The following is a 19,849-nucleotide window of genomic DNA, read 5'->3' as shown; positions in this document are numbered from 1 at the left end:
GGCCCACACCTTCTTACATTCTCAACTATCCAGGCAGAAAAAGAGAGGCGGTTTGATACAGTGATTATAAGGCCCCTGGCTAGAAACTGGGAGACTTTGAGCTCCAGTCCACCTGGGGCATAAAGCCAGCCAGTCACTCTTTCACAGCCCCAAAAAGGAGGCAATGGCAAAGCACTTCCGTAAAACGCCTTGCCAAGAAAACTGTAGGGATTAATCCGGGCAACTCAAAACTGACTTGAAGACATACACACAAAGTTAAACAAAGCACCCAGCTCCAAAGCTGTGCTTCTTTAGAGAGACCTGTCTGATACTACACAAATGTACATGGGGACTCATTTAGCTCCAATCCACAGCTTCGAGCCACGGGTCACTCCGTTGTCTGATGTGGGGGCAGCTCTTGGGGTGAGAGAGGGACAAGCAAATGCACCAGTCTCTCCCGGGGGGAGATAAGTAGGAAAGAGCAGAGGCTCTAACCCAGGGGGAGGCAACCTTGGCTCTTTTATGACTCCTGGACTTCAACTCCCAGAATTCCTGAGCCAGCCACGCTGAGGGGAAAGGGAGAGGTTTCCAAGCTGAGCCATGCTGGCTCAGGAATTCTAGGAGTTGAAGTCCACGAGTCATAAAAGAGCCAAGGTGGCCTACCTCTGGCCTAGGCCTAGGTGGCTTTATGACTCGTGGACTTCAACTCCCGGAATTCCTGAGCCAGCATGGGGAATTATGGCCCCCATCATGACTGGTGGACTTCAACTCCCAGAATTCCTGAGCCAGCATGGCTCAGCTTGGAAACCTCTCCCTTTCCCCTCAGCATGGCTGGCTCATGAATTCTGGGAGTTGAAGTCCACGAGTCTTACAGTCGCCAAGATTGGAGACCTCTGTCCCAAAGAATTTAGATATTGGTCCAAGATTGTGATTTGGATGGTTTTGGCCTAGTGCAGGGGTAGGCAACCTTGGCTCTTTTATGACTCGTGGACTTCAACTCCCAGAATTCCTGAGCCAGCCATGCTGAGGGGAAAGGGAGAGTTTTCCAAGCTGAGCCATGCTGGCTCAGGAATTCTGGGAGTTGAAGTCCACGAGTCATAAAAGAGCCAAGGTTGCCCACCCCTGGCTTAGAGCATTATGCAGAAAATCAAGAACTATTTAGGCAGAGTATGAAAAGACAATCATGTAAAGCGTAGACCTAGCCCAGGAGTAGGCAACCTTGGCTTTTTTATGACCCGTGGACTTCAACTCCCAGAATCCTTCAGCCAGCATGGCTCAGCTCGGAAACCTCTCCCTTTCCCCTCAGCATGGCTGGCTCAGGAATTCTAGGAGTTGAAGTCCACGAGTCATAAAAGAGCCAAGGCTGCCCACCCCTGGTCTAGCTGCTTTTTCTTTTTCAGGGTTGGGGGGCTTCATTTATGGAATCCATGCTAGAAGGCCGCCCTTTTCAAGGAAAAGATACATCCATCACTGGCACAAATCTGTCCTCGGGTGATGAAGGCACCATATTCTGGCAGGCGACTGCGATCTCGTGGACAGTGCGGTGAAGGTCACTGAGGTCAGCTGTTAATGTTCTCTGATTCACTGAGGGAAGAGAAACGGGAGAAGCACAGAATTTCAACAGCTTCCTGAAGCAAAGAAAGGGCTCCCTGCACTGACTCACCCATCTTGCATTATGCAAAAAGGGACAAACCCAAAGGCAGTGGTGGCGAACCTACGGCACGTGTGCCAGAGGCGGCACTCAGAGCCCTCTCTGTGGGCACGTGCGCCGTCGCCCCAGTCCTAGGCCTTCAGCTGGGTTTTATAAATCTTTTTCGCTTTAGGCCTCCACTGCCCTGTGCAAAAAAAAAAAAAAAAGGTTCAATCAATTACAACTTCTTACTGGAAAAAAAAAAAGATCTCGCAAAGTTGGAATTGATTGATTGAACTTTTTAGTCCCACCCAGTCTGCCATTACCACCGCAGCCACGCCCACCCAATGGGCCACGCCCACCCAATAGGCCACACCCATCCAATGGGCCACGCCCATCCAATGGGCCACACCCACCCAATGGGCCACACCCACCCAGCACCCAACGATGCATAAGGGGGTTTTGGGTTGCAGTTTGGGCACTCGGTCTCTAAAAGGTTCGCCATCACTGCCCAGCTTCCTTTCCTAGCCCAGGCAGTCCTCGACTTACAACAGTTCACTTAGCAACCGTTCAGTGTTACGACAGCACTGAAAAAAGTGACTTAGGGCTATGTTTCCCACCTACGACTGTGGCAGCCTCCCCATGGTCACGTGATCAAAATTCAGACGGTTGGCAACTGATTCACATTTATGACGGTCGCAGTGTCCCGGATTATGTAATCTCCTTTAGGGACTTTCGGTCAAGCAAAGTCAATGGGTTACTAGCTGAACAACTGCAGTGATTCGTAAAACGGAGCAAAGCTCACTTAACAACTGTCTTGCTTAGCTCAATTGAGGGCTATCTGTATCCACGTTGAGGGCTATCTGTATCCACTTTGCCCTTGGCAGAGACTCCTAGATTCTCTCTGCCCATCAGGGGCTGATGGTGAGTGCCCATCCCTGGGTAGGGGCAGGCAGAGTCCCATACTGGAGAGGACAGCAAATGATCTGCTCAATTAAGGGTTGTGGGAACAAGTGTAAATGGGCAGACTGGGAGGCCCACTGATTCTTTCCATCCCCGTTTCCCTAAAAACCAAGTAATGTCAGAAAATAAGCCCCATCCTTTGTGATTTACCTTTGGCAGCATGTGGCACCGTGGGCAAATCCGTGGCAAAGCCCAGGAGCTCTGGGAAATGTTGGCTAAGCGATTTGGCAAGAATATGCAGAAAGGTGGATTTCCCATCCACTGTTTTCGTTGTGTTCAGCTAGAACAAGGCCGAAAGAGAAGAGGAACATTTATCAGTGACAGAGTAAATATAGTCCCTGAAGTGCTCATGGCTGGCCAGCCCCAAAATGTGTTCCGTTATGGTAGCCTGGAGAACTTTTTTGCTACCATAACGGAACACATTTTGGGGCTGGCCTGCCACGAGCACTTCAATATGATTGTTCACAATTGCTGGGGTCACACAACAAAACTGAACCAGCCACATTATTTTCATCGCCCACCTAAATTAGTTGTTACCCTGGTCAACTTTCTCCATCAGGCTAACTGAGAAGGCTAACAGGGATCCAAACCCCGATGACCCCCTCCTCCTGCCATGATGGCTACTATGGGGAGCAGCACTTTTGGTGCTTTCCAAGGCAGCCGGACCCAATGTTCAAACAGGGACAGACACATCTCCAAGATGACCCCTTGAGGGCAAATCTCCCTATAGGCAGTTTGCCAGACATTGGCCCAAGAAGAAAGATCTTTTCGATGCAGAGACCTGGAAAATTAAAGTTTTCCTCACTCACTGACAGATTCCTTTTCCTTGAATAAAAAAAAATAATCAAGGTTTTCTTCAAGCTGCTAAGAACATGCATTCAGTTTCCACACACCATTTTGCAAATCCAAAGAGGAACATTGTCTATAACAGTGGTGCCGAACCTATGGCACGGGTGCCAGAGGCGGCACTCAGAGCCCTCTCTGTGGGCACGCGCACCGTCGCCCCAGTCCTAGGCCTTCAGCTGGGTTTTATAAAACCTTTTCGCTTTAGGCCTCCGCCGCTGTGTGCAAAAAAAAAAGGTTCAATCAGTCAATTTCAACTTCTCGCGGGAAAAAAAAGATCTTGCAAAGTTGGAATTGATTGATTGAACTTTTTAGTCCCACCCAGTCTGCCGTTACCATTGCAGCCACGCCCACCCAATGGGCCACGCCCATCCAATGGGCCACACCCACCCGGCACTCGACGATGCATGTGGGTTTTGGGTTGCAGTTTGGGCACTCAGTCTCTAAAAGGTTCGCCATCACTGGTCTATAATGTAAATCACCAGGCAGTAATCCAGCAATTTGGAAATGATTTGGAAAACGTGCTTTGGACCTGCTGAGAACCCAACGCCTGCCTAGATCATTCCTTAAAGCCGCCTCGATTTTCTTTAGGCTGAAGGAGGCTAAAACAGGATGCAGAGCTTCAAGAGCTGCATTCACATGTGTAGTATTTGAAGCTACGAGATTAACTCAGAAAGTCAAGCAGCAGCCGTCACTCCTAATCAAAGGTAGCATCTTGGTGTTTTCAACAGGCGCCCCTCTGCTGGAGTCCCCCTTGAATCCTACAGGATGGTTGAACTTGTGGTAGTTTCCCAGATTGGTTAATTCTTGCTAACCAATCTGGGAAACTACCACAAATTCAATCATCCTGTAGGATAGCATTTTTTTTTTATTGAAATTTTTATAAACATTTTACAATAAAATCCCCACCTCTCTCCCTCCCCCCTCCCCTTGACCCTCCCCCCCTTCCCAGAGCTGAATACAGAGCTAAAAACAACAAAAGAAAAACATAAAAAATTAAATAAACATCAAACAATTATACATAAATCGTAAAAAGTTTTTAAACCCCTTTAACTCCATTACAATAAAATCAACAAATCTAAACATAAAAAATTTATACAATAAGTTATTCAAAAGCTAAATAATACTTTCTAATCTCATATTTGTTCTGAACAAAATTTACCCATCTTTTCCATACAGAGTTGTATCTCTCTTGTGAATGGTCTTTCAGATAAGCCGATATTTTTGCCATTTCTGATAAATAAGAAACTTTAAAAAACCATTCCTCCAAGATAGGCAAGGAGTCTTTTCTCCAATATTGCCCAATCAATAACCTTGCTGCCGTAATAAAATTCAACATTAAAATAATCTCTTTGCTATCACAATCTTCAATAATACCTAACAAAAATAATTGTGGTGTAAATTTTATCTTTCTATTAAAAATTTTTTGCATATTCCACCAAATCTTGATCCAAAAAGCCTTTATATTTCTACAAGACCACCAAATATGATAATAAGTTGCATCCATACAGCCACATCTCCAACATTTGGGCTGTAAATTAGAATACATACGAGACATCTTTTGTGGATCAAGGTGCCACCTATAAAACATTTTATAAAAATTTTCTCGTAAATTTTGAGCTTGAGTAAATTTAACATTCCTCACCCAAATTGTCTCCCATGTATCTAATAAAATCGGCTCTTCAAAATTTTGAGCCCACTTAACCATACAATCCTTAACTAATTCTGTTTCTGAGTCCAATTCCACCAAAGCATTATAAACTCTTTTTATGTGGGCTCGATTTTGATCTCTGATTTGTTGCATTTTAAGCTCTATAACTATTAATGACATGGACCAGTAAGTAGCACCCTGGATTTTGCACAGACATCTGGGTCTGGTCCAGGCATCAGAGGAATATAAATATTAATAAAAGCAGAGGGCTTGCGAGAAATTTAACCTGTTCGGTTCAAATTCATTTTGCATCCTTATGCAAAGTCCTTGCTCTCTGGAGAAAGCCCGAAAAGTGGAAGGAAAGAGAAGAGGACAATCAGCAGCAGAGGAGATGGTCTGAATTACAACAGTGATGGACGCGCCACTGAGAGACTTGAAGGATCAGGTTATGGAGGAGATCATCTGGAGAAGACCTATCTGTGTGGTTGCTAAAGGGCTTGATGACACTTAGATCCAAGTTCCCTCTTTAACCAAGCATCCATCTAGCCAAGTTTGCAGGCCACCTACCTCTGTGAGGAAGTTGATTTTAAAGCTGGTTGTTTTGTTGGTTTGGGGTTGCCCGTGGTTTAGGTAGTTGCCCATGGCCAGCACAAACTGCAAAGAGAGTTTCTGGTGAATCACAGGTCAGAGAAAACCACCCCATTCATTATCTCTCTTCCCATGTCTGCCTTATCTGTTGGTGCTGAATGAACGTGTTTCAGTCCTGGTTCACACAACAGGCAGAGATATGGCAGGTAGAGACTTGCCGTACACATTGCACGCACAGGACTTCTGCCCGTCCTAGGGCCCTGCCTACTCAAAGCCCAGCCAGAAGAGGCAATGTCTAGGCTGAGTTTTACACACTAGAAATGAGGCAGCTGGGATGATTCCATGTCCCAGGAAAGCCAGAACTGTAAAGGGACTAGCCTACCCTCTGCCTCTTGCTCACTCCAGACCATGCCGGGCCTTTCCTGTTTGCCTGGCGGCACTGCACGTGTGCAAAGGAAGAAGGAAATACTGTGAATTTTCACAAAATCAGTCAATCATGACCTACGTAATTAAACTGTCAGAGTTTGCACGACACACCAAGCCATAAACACACCATACAAGCTATGTTTGCATAACATGCAGGCTGAAATACAGGTTGGATTATATGAGGCTGAACACATCCACACATCCCCGGAGCGTTTGTTTGAGGACAAGATTGCACAGCGTTACCCTCCCTCACCTACCACTGTAGAAGGAGGCAGGGATAGTGGAGACTATTAATAGACAGAAGAGATAATACCGGTAGCCTAGTCCTCAATTTAAAACCGTTCATTTAGCAACTGTTCGAAATTACGACAGTGCAGAAAAAAAGTGTCTTAAGACTGGCCCTTACACTTAACGACTGTCACAACATCCCTGCAGTCACGCAGTCACAATTTGGGCGTTTGGCAATTGGCAAGCAGTTCAACAGTTGCAACATCTCAACATCTTGTGATCGCCATGTGCAAACTTCCCAGCCAGCTTCCGACAAGCCCAGGCAATGGGGAAGCTGGATTCACTTAACACAGGGGTCTCCACCCTTGGTAACTTTAAGATTTGTGGACTTCAACTCCCAGAATTCCTCAGCCAGCTTGGCTGGCTGAGGAATTCTGGGAGTTGAAGTCTACAAGTCTTAAAGTTGCCACGGTTGGGGGACCTCTGACTTAACAACCATGGCAAAAAAGATTGGAAAGTTGGGCGCAACTCACACAGACTGCCTCCTTAAGGGAAAGTTGGCACAGCTTCCCAGTATTTCTGGTCCCTGCAATGCCACTCTTCCATCTTCACCGGGGGTGCACTGAGTGACACTTAGGGAAGCAAACTGTTTTTTCCAGGACGGAGAGAGGGGCCTCACACCTTCCCCCCCCAACACACACACACACACACACACACACACACACACACACACACACGGTCCTTGGCCACTGGGAGGGAAGCAGAGAGCATGGTCCTTGGTGACCAGTTCTCTGAGTCACCCTCTTGGATGGAGGCTGGCAGCGGGAGAGGCCCCATCTTGGCACGGCCCCGGAGTCGACGGTTTCTCTCCTCTCCCCTCTCCCTCCACTTCTGGTGTGGGCAGAGTCCTCATTTCCTTTGTTCCCAAGGCAGAAGAGGGTCAGCGGTGCAAGCAGACCTTCTTAGTTTTGCCAGGGCAGCATATTGTGGTGCTGTGATGCGGAACAGCCCTCCAGGTGTTGTGTGAACCCAGCCAGTCGCTCAAGTGAAGCGCCCTCAGCTCTCCAGATCAGAAGAGATTGGAAGGCCTGGTAGATCATTCATAGAGGAGCTTCAGGGGAGGGGGGAGTTGAGGGGGCCGGCCCCAATGCTCCTCTGCATCCAGAGGGCCCCAGGGTAGGTTCCCCCCCCCTCACTTCCATAGCAAGCCTCCAAAGAACGTCATCACTCTCTGGGAATCCTCAGAAGCTGGCCCAGCGAGGAGGCGCCAAAGAAATACCAGATCAGGAACCCCTGCGCCATTAGAGAGCCTTCCATGCCAGGCATGGGAACTGGGTAAGGGGACCTCCATATCTGCTGAACTGACGGGGACAGAATGCTCCAGGGCTGGCCAGGCAGCACGTCTCCCTCCTAACCTTGAGTTAATTGATAGCCAGCCAAGGAGCAAGCTGTTAACCAGGTGTCCTTTATGGCTTTTTGAGTGGGTTCAAGGTGCCGTTGGGAATTCTTTTGTGTGCCCTTGCGTGTTTTGCTCCTGGGGACCAACTCCTGTCGCACGTCAATGCATGTTCTGAAGCTCCAGGGTGGCTTTTCTTCAAAGGAAGACAACTTTGGGGGGGGGGAGGTTGCAGTCAACCAGAATAGAGCTGGAAGGGACCTTGGAAGTCTTCTAGTCCTATTCCATGTTTCCAACTTACTTTGTGCATTCTAACCATGGGCTGAAATAGAACCGTTGTCGTCGGTCCGTGCTATGTAAGAGCATCTAGGAATAACAGAATAACAGAGCTGGAAGGGAACCTTGGAGGTCTTCTAGTCCAACCCTCTGCTCCAGCAGGAAACCCTATACCATTTCAGACAGGTGGCTGTCCAATCTCTTCTTAAAAACTTGCAGTGTTGGAGCATTCACCACTTCTGGAGGCAGGTTGTTCCACTGGTTAATTGTTCTAACTGTCAGGAAGTTTCTCCTTAGTTTCAGGTTGCTTCTCTCCTTGATTAGTTTCCATCCGTTGCTTCTTATCCTGCCTTCAGGCGCTTTGGAGAATAGCTTGACTCCCTCTTCTTTGGGGCAGCCCCTGAGATATTGGAACACTGCTGTCGTGTCCCCCCTCGTCCTTCTCTTCATTAGACTAGACATACCCAATTCCAGCAGCCTTTCCTTATATGCTTTAGCCTTCAGTCCCCTAATCATCTTTGTTGTTCTTCTCTGTACTCTTTCTAAAGTCTCAACATCTTTTTTACATTGTGGTGACCAAAACTGGATGCAATATTCCAAGTGTGGCCTTACGAAGGCCTTGTAAAGTGGTATTAATACTTCATGTGAGCTTGATTCTATCCGTCTGTTAATGCAGCCTAGCACTGTGTTGGCCTTTTTGGCAGCTGCAGCACACTGTTGGCTCATATTTATATAGCATATCTGGGCACTGCAGGGATCGGCCAACATGCAGGACTAAAACACAGGAGCCATAACTGTAGTGACTGCAGGCAGGGAGAAACCAGAAACATAGGAAAACCCCTACCCAGAATTCTAGCCTTCCATGCTCCCCTCCTTGTGGGGAAGGGCCTAGCTCTCCACCCAAGCAACCTCTCAGTATCTCTTCCATTGCCATGGAGGCTGTCCAAAGCACATCTGCAGGAGACCACAGGGCTGAGCTACAGGGTGTTCGGCCTCCAACTGGCACCATCCCAACCAGCATGGCCTCTGTTGGGGATGGCAGGAGTTGAAGACCAAGAGATTAGAAGGGCCTCCCTGAAGACGACTCTGTAAGAACGATCCTCTCTTCACTTCCTTCCAGAAAAACCAGAAGCTTTAGACACCAAAAGAAGTGAAAGGAACACTGAGAAAACAAGACCCACAAAGAATAGCAGCATCGTGCAGATGTCAGAGAAAGAAAGAAAGAAAGAGAGAGAGAGAGAGAGAGAGAGAGAGAGAGAGAGAGAGAGAGAGAGAGAGAGAGAGAGAAAGAAGGCAGACAGAGAGAGGGAAGGAAGGAAGGAAGGAAGGAAGGAAGGAAGGAAGGAAGGAAGGAAGGAAGGGGGGAAAGAGGGGGAAAGAGGGGAAAGGAAGGAAGAAAGGAAGGAAAGGAAAGAAAGAAAGAAAGAAAGAAAGAAAGAAAGAAAGAAAGAAAGAAAGAAAGAGGGGGAAAGAGAGGGAGGAAGGAAGGAAAGAAAAAAAGAAAGAAAGAAAGAAAGAAAGGAAGGAAGGAAGGAAGGAAGGAAGGAAGGAAGGAAGGAAGGAAGGAAGGAAGGAAGAGGCAGAGAGAGAACGGGAGAGAAAGAAGGAAGGAAAGAAAGAGACAAGAGACAGAGGTGGAAGAAGAAGCAGCCGATGGGACTCTTTCCACCCTGAAAGTCTGGGAACGGCCAACGGGTGGCTGAGCAGAAGGGAGTGGTGGCCCTCTGGTGGCCACTACTAGCAACAGGAACGTTCTTTGACCGACCTCCAAGATTTTGGCCAGTTTCTTGCTATTCTTCAGTTCCAGGGAAGCCTTGTAGATGCACTCATAGCTGGCCGTAATCTCCTCCACCTTCTCCTGCAGGGTCGTCTTGAAGTGAAGGCTGCACAGGCGGATTTTATATTCCGGCACCAAAAGCATCTGGAAGGAAAAGAAGGGCCAAACGAAGACCATCACACCTGAGGTCACCTGAAGTACAGGAGGGAGGAGGGCAAACACGAAATACACCGCCTTGCCTGAGACCCCACCCATCGTTCTGCTGATAAAAAAACGGCCCGCGGGGCCTGTGGTTTCAGAGCAGAAGTGGGGAAAGGCCACATGAAAAGGAGGAAGCAAGAGGGGGCAAGATGGGGACTGCTCCCCCCAACTGCCACTCAGCACGCCAGGGTCCGTGCTTGTTAAACACACACACACACACACACAGCCTCAGCCACATTTGCCAGAGCCCCACCTTCATCTTGGTTTATCCTTGGTCGGTGAGTTGTATTACTCCGACACCAATCACCCCGAAGAGGTTTTGCACGGACAATGCACCGGGCTTTTCGGGGGCCGCTAAAAAAAAATCTACATGGCCCCCAACCCCAACCCTGTCGGACCCCTCCCGGCTCTCCCCAGCAGCAGACTTGGCTCACTCACCTGCAGGACAAACTGGTCCGGCTCGCTCAGCTTGCTGGGATCGCCCTGGTAGCTGTGGAAGCGCTGCACCTCCTGGGCGTCAGGCGCGAAGAGCAGCAGCTGCTTGAGGTGAGAGGCCTCCAGGCGGTCGCTCTCCATGCTCAAGAGGATCTGGCGCAGCTCGATGTGGGAGAGCTTGAGGTGCGCAATCAAGATGGCTGGCCGGAGGAGGAGAAGGCATCAGCGGGGGTGCTGGGCGCGCCTTGCCGAAGCGGCTTTGGTTTCGGGCCAGGACCAGCCAGGACCACATGGATGCCCCCCTCCCTCCAGAAGGGTAGCACTAAGTCTCAATTGTTTGCTCCCCCTCCCAGTGTTTTTTGAATGAGGGTGATGGCACTTTCTGCCACAGACCTGTTTATTCTTTATGTTTATCATCGAAGGTTTTCAAGAAATGACTGGAGGGCCCATTGTCCAGAGTGGCATGAGGATTCCCGCACTGGGCAGGAGGTTGGTCTAGAGCAGTGGTTCTCAACCTTTTTAATGCCGCGACCCCCCAACCGGTCGTAAGTCGAGGACTACTCAACCGGTCGTAAGTCGAGGACTACTCAACTGGTGCAGCACCGTTTGCAGAATGGGACTTTTGGCGGGCTCAGCAGGGCAGAGACAGCCTGGACAATTCCTATTGGCTTTTGAAAGCCAATAGAATTAGACTCCATTCAAGAGAGACTATTTTATTGGCTTTCCAAAGCCAATAGAATAAAAGGGAGCAGCACAGCTAAGGAAAAGGGGGAAAAAATGGCGGTCTGCGTTGTTTGGCGACCCCCGTGAAATGGTCGTTCGACCCCAAATGGGGTCCCGACCCACAGGTGGAGAACCACTGGTCTAGAAGACCTCCAAGGTCCCTTCCAATCCTCTGACTGATCTCTTACCTTTCTTCCAGGGGTTTGGGACGGTGTTGGTAACTGCAGGATGTAGTCAAAAAGATGAAGAGGGTGGCCACAATGGGGCCATCCAAACACCCCAGGTTTTTTTTTATGTGCAGCACATCCCCTTGATCTTTTTGACCACATCTGTGGACATCCCCAGCTTGGGCAAAGGCTCCGTCTACCTGTCCAGTGCCCCGAGGTCTTCTCCGCACCCTCCTGGCCCGCTGGCTGTTACTCACCTGTGTTGTAGGCCTTTTTGTGGGACAGAATCTCAACCACGTGCTTTTTTTTAAGCGGCTCCGGCAAGGGGTTCGGCTCTGGAAGAGAAACTGAAAGATTTAATCTGAGATAAGAAGAGGGTTCAAGAGGCCTTGGGAAAGAGAAAAATGAAGCTGTGGGACTGGTATGACACGTGCTGGGCACCCTGGAAGCTCCTGGCGGGCAGCCACGGCATCCCAGGGCAAGGCGGAATCTCCAAGTCAAAGGCATGAGATACTCAGAGCCCTCTTAGCTCCCCATTGCTTCTTGGGGGGAGGGAAGACTCCTCATCTTCACTGCTCACAGCCTAAACCTCTTCCCTTGGCTTCCCCAACGGGTCACCTTTGCCTTCTGCCCAAGGTCTCCCTGGCCTGACCAGCCCCAGTCCGAGGCTCAGAAGGAGAATTTGCTTCTCCCTGTTGAGAAACTCAGCACCAGGCAAAATAATCTGTCTCCAAGCTTAGAGGCAGTCTACCTTCGAAAATCAGTTCTGGATGGCAATGGTGAGGATGGTTTTGGTCTCTGTGGGTTTCCCAGAGCTACAAGGAGAAGCCCAAGCACTGCTGGCTGGGAGGGGGGGGATAGCCTTAAATTTGTGAGCCACAAACTTCCCAACGGCCGTAAGGGAGTCGCTTTCAACTTTAAGGTCCCTCTTCATATGGGAATAATGATTACAGCCAAACATATTCATTTGTTTATTAGTTAGTCAGAGAACCAGTTTAGTGCAGTGGTTACAAGGCACCCTCTCGGCCCCAGGAAGGAAGCAGTGGCAAACAAAACTCCTGAAAAACCTTGACAAAGAAACTGAAGGGACAAATGTAGTCAGTCACCAGGAGTCAAAAATTGACTAGAACAGTGGTTCTCAACCTGTGGGTCGGGACCCCATTTGGGGTCGGACGACCATTTCACGAGGGTCGCCAAACAACGCAGTCCGCCATTTTTTTCCCCTTTTCCTTAGCTGTGCTATTCCCTTTTATTCTATTGGCTTTTGAAAGCCAATAGAATAGACTCGCTTGAATAGAGTCTAATTCTATTGGCTTTCAAAAGCCAATAGGAATTGTCCAGGCTGTCTCTGCTCTGCTGAGCCTGCCAAAAGTCCCATTCTGCAAACGGTGCTGCACCAGTTGAGTAGTCCTCGACTTACAACTGGTTGAGTAGTCCTCGACTTACAACCGGTTGGAGGTCGCGGCATTAAAAAGGTTGAGAACCACTGGACTAGAAGGCCCAAACAAGTAGTTAGTGATTTCCTGGAGCTCAAGGCATTATACTTTTGATCCCCGTTGTTCTTTAAACAGCCACCCTGTCAGGTAAGGTTGGGTGGAGAGAGACCATGACTGGCCAGCGTGACCCCATCAGCTTCTCTGGCCACGGGTGAGTTTGAACCTCAGCCACCTGCCTCTTCATCTAAACCTGCAACTTGCAAGACACTGGAAGGGTCACTGCCATGACGGATATCCCAAAGGGGCTCTCCCCATCTCTCCTTGTCAGACTCTTGAGTTACCACTCCAGCGACATCTAGCGTGGCCAGAGCAAAAGCTGGGCATTATGGAGGCTGAAGTCTGTATTTATTTATTTATTTTATGAGACTTATATACCGCTTTAAGTGCAAGCACTCTCTAAGCGGTGTACACCAGTAAGCAATGTATCTATATATATTTACATTGAGCCCAACAATCTGGGTCCTCATTTTACCTACCCCGGAAGGATGGAAGGCGGAGTCAACCTTGAGCCGGTGAGATTTGAACACAGTCAGCTAAAGTGGCCTGCAGTACTGCACCCTAACTGCTGCGCCACCTCGGCTCTTATCACAGCTGGAGAGCCTGGGTGGCCTCATGGAAGAGGGGGGCGGGGAGGACCTCAGAACCCACCTGCTTTGCAAATGTGTGGATGGCTCCCCCCCTCCTCCCTCCCCCTGGAAACACTGGAGTAAAGGCTTGGCAGTTCTCCTGCCCGCCCACTCTCTGCCCAGCTGTGACCCACATACCAGCACTGGCCTTGGTTTGGGGAGCCATGGGGGAAAAAGGAAGTGATGGTGAGAGTCAGGAAAGCTCCAACCGAAAGCAAAGAGCACCCCGGGAGCAGCTGGGAAGCAAAGCGATGCTGCCCCGAGTCAGCAAGCGAAGGATGCAGCACAGAGATGGGAGAAGCCCCACAGAGCGAAGCAAATCCACTATGTGTGCAGCCCCCCACCCCAAGCTGGGTAAGAGTCGGCTGCAGCCCCACCGAATGCCCAGGCGAGCTGCTTCTACTGCCCCCTCCCCACTAAAGTAAGCCTCCTTCCCTGAAGCCCCCTGCTGTGGCAGAGACCACCGACTCACTCACTCGCTGGCTTCTGAGTTCCAAAATGCAGCTCGAGGTCCAGGTACTTGACCATGTTGCTCAGTTTGTCATAATCAGAATCCTCCCCGAGCTAGGAAAGAAGGGAGGCGCCGTCAGGCCAAGAGCCAAACCCACCCTCCGCTCTTCAAAGGGCCCTTGGTGCTGGGCTCCCTGGCCCGTGCCCATTCGGCCCAAGTGCTGGCCGCCCAGCACTTCGCATTAACCCACCCACCCCCAACCAAGCAGAGGTTGGCCCCAAGGCCACAAAGGAAGGACCTCAAGGGACCCCGAAGGAGGAGCTACTGACAAGCTCACCCGCCTCTCCCCAAAAGGCCAGGCATGCAAGAGGAATGAGCAGTTCTCTTTGGGGGCCAAATATCGCTTATTGGCCTCTCACTCCCCCCCCCCCCCACCACCACCAAAGCAAGAAGAGAACAATCTGCAGAAAAGGCTGGGGACATCTCCCTGCCCAAACAGCTTTACAACCGAGACCCCCTGGGTTTGACAGTGCCCAAATTACAGCTCGTGTGCTCTTTTCGTAACCGTAGAAATATACACGGAAAGAACGGGGAAAGCTTAGCACAGCGTTCAAAATAATGCCACTAATTGGCATAGGTTGTTGCAGGGGGCACACCCTTCAGGCTTTCCATCAGGCAGAATGGAAAGCTCAGAGGGTTCCAACAAAGCAGGGGCCAGGGTGGGACAAGGTGGGGATGAGCTGTCAGGTCTGCACATGATTTATTGCCAATTTATTGCAGGAATCTTCTCAGCTAATGGTCAGCATTTGGATAAGGGTCAACTTGGCACTCAAGGGGGATTGACCTAGTTGGCTTGTGGTTATGTAGGGATTCTAGGCTGATCCCTCTTTTCACTCCGCCCTCTCCCCGGGTCCAGCCGTTCCTTCTCCCACACGTGTACCTCCGTTGGGGGTTCTGATCCTACCTGACCCCAGATGGTGCCTTCCGAGTTCTCCACCTGCTCCCAGCGCAGCCGTTTAACACTCATGTGGTTGGACTCGCTCCTGCGATGAATACTTCCTTGCAGCATTGAAGGGGGTACACAGGGCATTGGGGGAGGAGGGGGCGGGGGAGGAGGGGGAGGAGGAGGAGGGGGGAGCTGGGCTGTGGCATGGGGGCCAGAGGGAGCACTCTGGGCCGCTTCCATGGCCCTGGGCTCTTTCTGGGGGTCACGGAACTGTGGAGGTCTGGGGGGTGGGCTGATTGGAGGCGGGGGGAGGTGGTCTGACAAGATGGAGTCGGTCAGGGAGCTCCCTTCGCTGCTGCTCAAGCCCTCGCTGGCACTGCTGCGGTCATTGGCCATGTAGCCGCCCTGGTCATTGTGGAAACTCATCTGGGGAGAGAACAGCAGGGGTGGGTAGGTAAGGCACAGGGCGTCCCAACTTCACAAGCACGTGGCATTATTTGTGGGCAGGTTCAGGAAAAGGGAGCAACACATTCAATAGTCAAATGCCACTTCCCATCTTCACCCTTAGAGAGGATGATTATTTTCAGAGTTGTTGGTCTCTAGTACTCCTTGCACCCCACGTCACAAATAACGTTGGCTAGGAGTTGCAATGGGAAGTCAATCGGGACCAGCATGTGGTTGGATCAGGCCTTCACCTTAAGGCAGTGGTTCTCAACCTGTGGGTCGGGACCCCATTTGGGGTTGAACGACCATTTCACGGGGGTCGCCAAACAACGCAGTCCGCCATTTTTCCCCCCCTTTTCCTTAGCTGTGCTACTCCCTTTTATTCTATTGGCTTTTGAAAGCCAATAGAATAGACTCTCTTGAATAGAGTCTAATTCTATTGGCTTTCAAAAGCCAATAGGAATTGTCCAGGCTGTCTCTGCCCTGCTGAGCCCGCCAAAAGTCCCATTCTGCAAACGGTGCTGCACCAGTTGAGTAATCCTCGACTTACGACTGGTTGCGTAGTCCTTGACCTACGACCGGTTGGGGGTCGCGGCATTAAAAAGGTTGAGAACCACTGCCTTAAGGGTTGTATTGGTTTTATTGATTGGACAGAGCTTTTGGGGGGGGGTCATTCTTATGCCACACCCCTGGCAAACTGGCATTTGATGGGCGCATTAAGGCCAGGACAAAGCATCTTCCTCCTGTGCTCTCCACATGCCTGTTCAAGGAGGTGTCTACCTGAAAGAGACTTTCCTGTCCTCAGAAGTTTTGAAGATGATTAAAGGTCTGGAAACTAAAACCTATGAAGAATGATTGCAGGATTTGGGTTTGGCTCGTCTGGAGAAAAGTAGGGGGTGACATGATAGCTGTATCCCAGTATTTGTGGGGCTGCCCCAAAGAAGAGGGGGTCAAATGATTCTCCAAAGCACCAGAGGGGCAGGACAAGAAACAATGGATGGAAAGTAATCAAGGAGAGAAGCAACCTGGAATTAAGGAGAAACTTCCTAACGGTGAGAACAATTCATCAGTGAACTAGCTTGTGTTCAGAAGTTGTGGGCGCTCCAGCACTGCAGGCTTTTAAGAAGGTGGCGAGGTGGCGCAGCAGTTAGAGTGCAGTACCCCAGGCCACTTTAGCTGACTGTGTTCAGCAGGTCAGCGGTTCAAATCTCACCGGCTCAAGGTTGACTCAGCCTTCCATCCTTCCGGGGTAGGTAAAATGAGGACCCAGATTGTTGGGGGCAATGTAAATATATATATATACATTGCTTACTGGTGTACACCGCTTAGAGAGTGCTTGCACTTAAAGTGGTATATAAGTCTCATAAATAAACAAGAAGAGACTGGACAGCCACTTGTCTCAAACGGTTGAGGTTCTCCTGCTTGAGCAGAAGATTGGATTAGGTCCCTTCCAGCTCTACTCTGATACCTGCTTAATTCCTCTTGAGGTGTCCACTATTTAAGGTCAGAAAGTCAGGATGGTGACTACAAAGGTGTATTTGAAACTCTGCTGGCTTTTTCTGTGTATTCCCTGCTTCAATCGTAGTCGTGGCCACCATCTTGACTTCTGACCACATCCTGTGGACACCTCTTATTCACCCTGGAGAGGAGCTGCTGTTTTCCCAGGTGGAACACACAGCGGCATCTTCTGGCCTTTAGAGCCAAAATCAAGGGTTTCCTTTTTTTTATTATTGGAAGCTGAAGGAGACAAAAAATAATAATTTGTAGCTGCTTAAGACACCCACTTCAGGTTTGCAAAACTTCTTTTTGAAATAGGTCCCGGTCCTTTCCACATTCAAAGTGTGCCCCCCTCCCCAATAGACAACTCAACACCTAAGAGGCCCAGTTTACCCTCTGCTCCTTTCCAGTGTTTCTCAACCTTGATCATTTTAAGGCATGTGGACTTCAACTCCCAGAATTCCACAGCCAGCGTTGCTTTAGACCAAAAGTGCTTTTAGACCAAATACTGCTTTAGACCAAAAGTCCCCAATCTTGGCAGTTGGCTGGGAAATTCTGGGAGTTGAAGTCCGCAAGTCTTAAATATTGCCAAGATTGAAGACCTCTACTTTAGAGGATTATTTTGGCCTGCAGACTTCCAATTTGGCTGGTGAAATCTTTCAGTCTTGTGTCTGTATTTTAACTCTCTTTCCATCTGTTAACCACACAGCCTTTCAAGTGGCATTTTATGTTTCAGTAAACAAAATAAAGACACATTTTGGCTCCCCCCCCCAAGCCTGTTGTTTTTCTCTTCCTTTTGATGTTTACTAGCACACAGATGGCTCCACATTGTCAAACTGAAAAGTTGTTACAACCGATCCCATAAATATGTTGCCTGTAAGAAGAATCCACACACACACACACACACACACACACACACAGAATAACAGAGTTGGAAGGGACCTTGGAGGTCATCAAGTCCAACCCCTTGCTCAGGCAGGTAACCCTATACCATTTTGAACAAATGGCTGTCCAATCTCTTCTTAAAAACTTCCAGTGATGGAGCACCCACAACTTCTGGAGGCAAATTATTCCACTGATTGATTGTTCTCACTGTTAGGAAATTTCTTCTTAGTTCTAGGTTGCTTCTCTTCTTGAATAGTTTCCATCCATCGCTTCTTGTCTTGCCTTTTGGTACTTTGGAAAATAGTTTGACCCCCCTCATCTTTTGTAATTTATCAAATGAGGGAGTGATCCAGGCCTTGGACCCTGACCCAGAGCCTTCGGGTTCTCTTGCCTGGCTTGGCATTAGCCAGAACTGAGCACAATCTGTCACATCAACTGGGACCGTTTGGAACCCAAAGATCTTAAAACAGCTCCAAAGAAAAGTCCCTTCCAAGTTGAGTGAGGGCCACAACTCTGCAGATCTTGGGGTTGCCTATGGAAAGATGGACTCCTGGAATATTTTTCTTCTTCCCAGATTCACTTCCAGGTCTGGGATTCCTCAGTGGCCTCCCATCCCAGCACGAACTAGGCAGGAGATCAGCCAAGGCTTGCAAGATGCTTCCATTCCGTCCTCACACAGGAATTTGCATTCAGGAGAGAACTGAGGTCACCCAGATCTTTGTGGACTGGTCTTTTGGGGTTTTAGCAAACATTTTTGTTTCTGCAAGAGCGTCTGAAGGGCAGTGCATGGGCGTGGAACCTGTGGATGGTTCCTAGGTGCTGAGAAATCAGACACAAAGGCACCATCTGCCTATTCCCGGTGCAATAATGCTGGAGTACAAGAATGATAAAAGAGATAAGCAGGGCCTGCCTCAGTTTCCAGCCTGGGGAGGCATGGCGCTGCGTTTGTGCTGTTTGCAAGAAAAGACTGGAAGACCCTTTGTCCAGAATGGCATGAGGATTCCTGTAGTAGGCAGCAGGCTGGACTGGAAGACCTCCAAGGTTCCTTCCAATCCTAGGATTCTAGTGCAGGGGCAGGCAACCTTGGCTCTTTTATGACTCGTGGACTTCAACTCCCAGAATTCCTGAGCCGGCATGGCTCAGCTTGGAAACCTCTCCCTTTCCCCTCAGCGTGGCTGGCTCAGGAATTCTGGGAGTTGAAGTCCACAGTCATAAAAGAGCCAAGGTTGCCCACCCTGGTTTAGGTATTATTAAGAATATCAAGAACTATTAGCAGAGTTATGATAAAGACAATCATGAAAAGAGTAGACCTAGGCCAGGGATAGGCAAACCTTGGCTCTTTTATGACTCGTGGACTTCACTCCCAGAATTCGTAAGCCAGCATGGGGAACTATGCCCCTTCATGACTCGTGTGACTTCAAACTCCCAGAATTCCTGAGCCAGCATGGGGGGGAACTTTGGCCCTTCATGACTCAGTGGACTTCAAACTCCAGGAATCCTGAGCAGCATGGCTCAGCTTGGAAACCTCTCCCTTTCCCCTCAGCCATGCTGGCTCAGGAATTCTGGGACTTGAAGTCCACGAGTTCATAAAAGAGCCTAGGTTGCCTACCCCCGGCCTAGGCTATCCAGGAGCTCGTTCCAGTTACTTTTTAGTAATATTACAGGTAGTCCTCGACTTATGACCACAATTGAGTTTTTGTTGGTAAGCGAGATCATTATTAGATGAATTTTGCCCCATTCTATGACCGTTCTTGCCACAGTTGTTAAGTGAATCACTACCGTAGTTATGTTAGTAACCCCGTTGTTAAGTGAATCTGGCTTCCCCATTGACTCTGCTTGTTAGGTCACAAAAGATAATCACATGACCTTGGGACACTAGAAGCGTCATAACTATGAGTCAGTTGCCAAGGGGCTGAATTTTGATCACGTGACCATGGGAATGCCGCAGTGCTCGTAAGCATAAAAAACTGTCAGTCGCTTTTTTCAATGCCGTAGTAACTTCGAACAGTCACTAAACCAGACATGTCAAACACAAGGCCCGGGGGCCGGATGCGGCCCGCAAAGTGGTTTCATGTGGCCCACGAAGCCATCCTGGAAAAAGTGAGGGAATGGCCCCCTCTGCCTTGGCCCTGGCCCAGGCCGGCCGGGAGCCAATGTACAATTTTGTGGTGGCCATCTATGCTGAAACGCATTCAATCTTAGCTCCACAAGGCCATCTGGA

The 19,849-nt window shown here is 49.4% G+C and overlaps 1 protein-coding gene across 5 annotated transcripts in view; it reads right to left on the bottom strand.

Moving 5' to 3' along the window:
- Positions 1 to 19,849, bottom strand: part of LOC120310857 (Grid2 interacting protein) — a 102,846-nt gene that overhangs the window by 4,451 nt on the left and 78,546 nt on the right. For 4 of the 5 annotated variants that reach the window (XM_039349730.1, XM_039349729.1, XM_039349731.1 and 1 more), the window contains 8 exons: positions 14,821 to 15,228; positions 13,882 to 13,969; positions 11,541 to 11,630; positions 10,397 to 10,593; positions 9,746 to 9,901; positions 5,634 to 5,720; positions 2,723 to 2,852; positions 1,442 to 1,563 (listed from right to left, as the gene is read on the bottom strand). In XM_039349730.1, the coding sequence (XP_039205664.1) occupies positions 1,442 to 1,563; positions 2,723 to 2,852; positions 5,634 to 5,720; positions 9,746 to 9,901; positions 10,397 to 10,593; positions 11,541 to 11,630; positions 13,882 to 13,969; positions 14,821 to 15,228 (1,278 nt within the window). The remainder of the gene's footprint in view (positions 1 to 1,441; positions 1,564 to 2,722; positions 2,853 to 5,633; positions 5,721 to 9,745; positions 9,902 to 10,396; positions 10,594 to 11,540; positions 11,631 to 13,881; positions 13,970 to 14,820; positions 15,229 to 19,849) is intronic. The other variant, XM_039349732.1, reaches the window with a different exon arrangement.

This window comes from Crotalus tigris, unplaced genomic scaffold (genome assembly GCF_016545835.1).
Source record: "Crotalus tigris isolate CLP2741 ecotype Arizona unplaced genomic scaffold, ASM1654583v1 scf7180000018301.7375997, whole genome shotgun sequence".
In the NCBI taxonomy this organism is placed as follows: Eukaryota; Metazoa; Chordata; class Lepidosauria; order Squamata; family Viperidae; genus Crotalus; species Crotalus tigris.
This window is presented reverse-complemented; position numbering and strand designations above follow the sequence as displayed.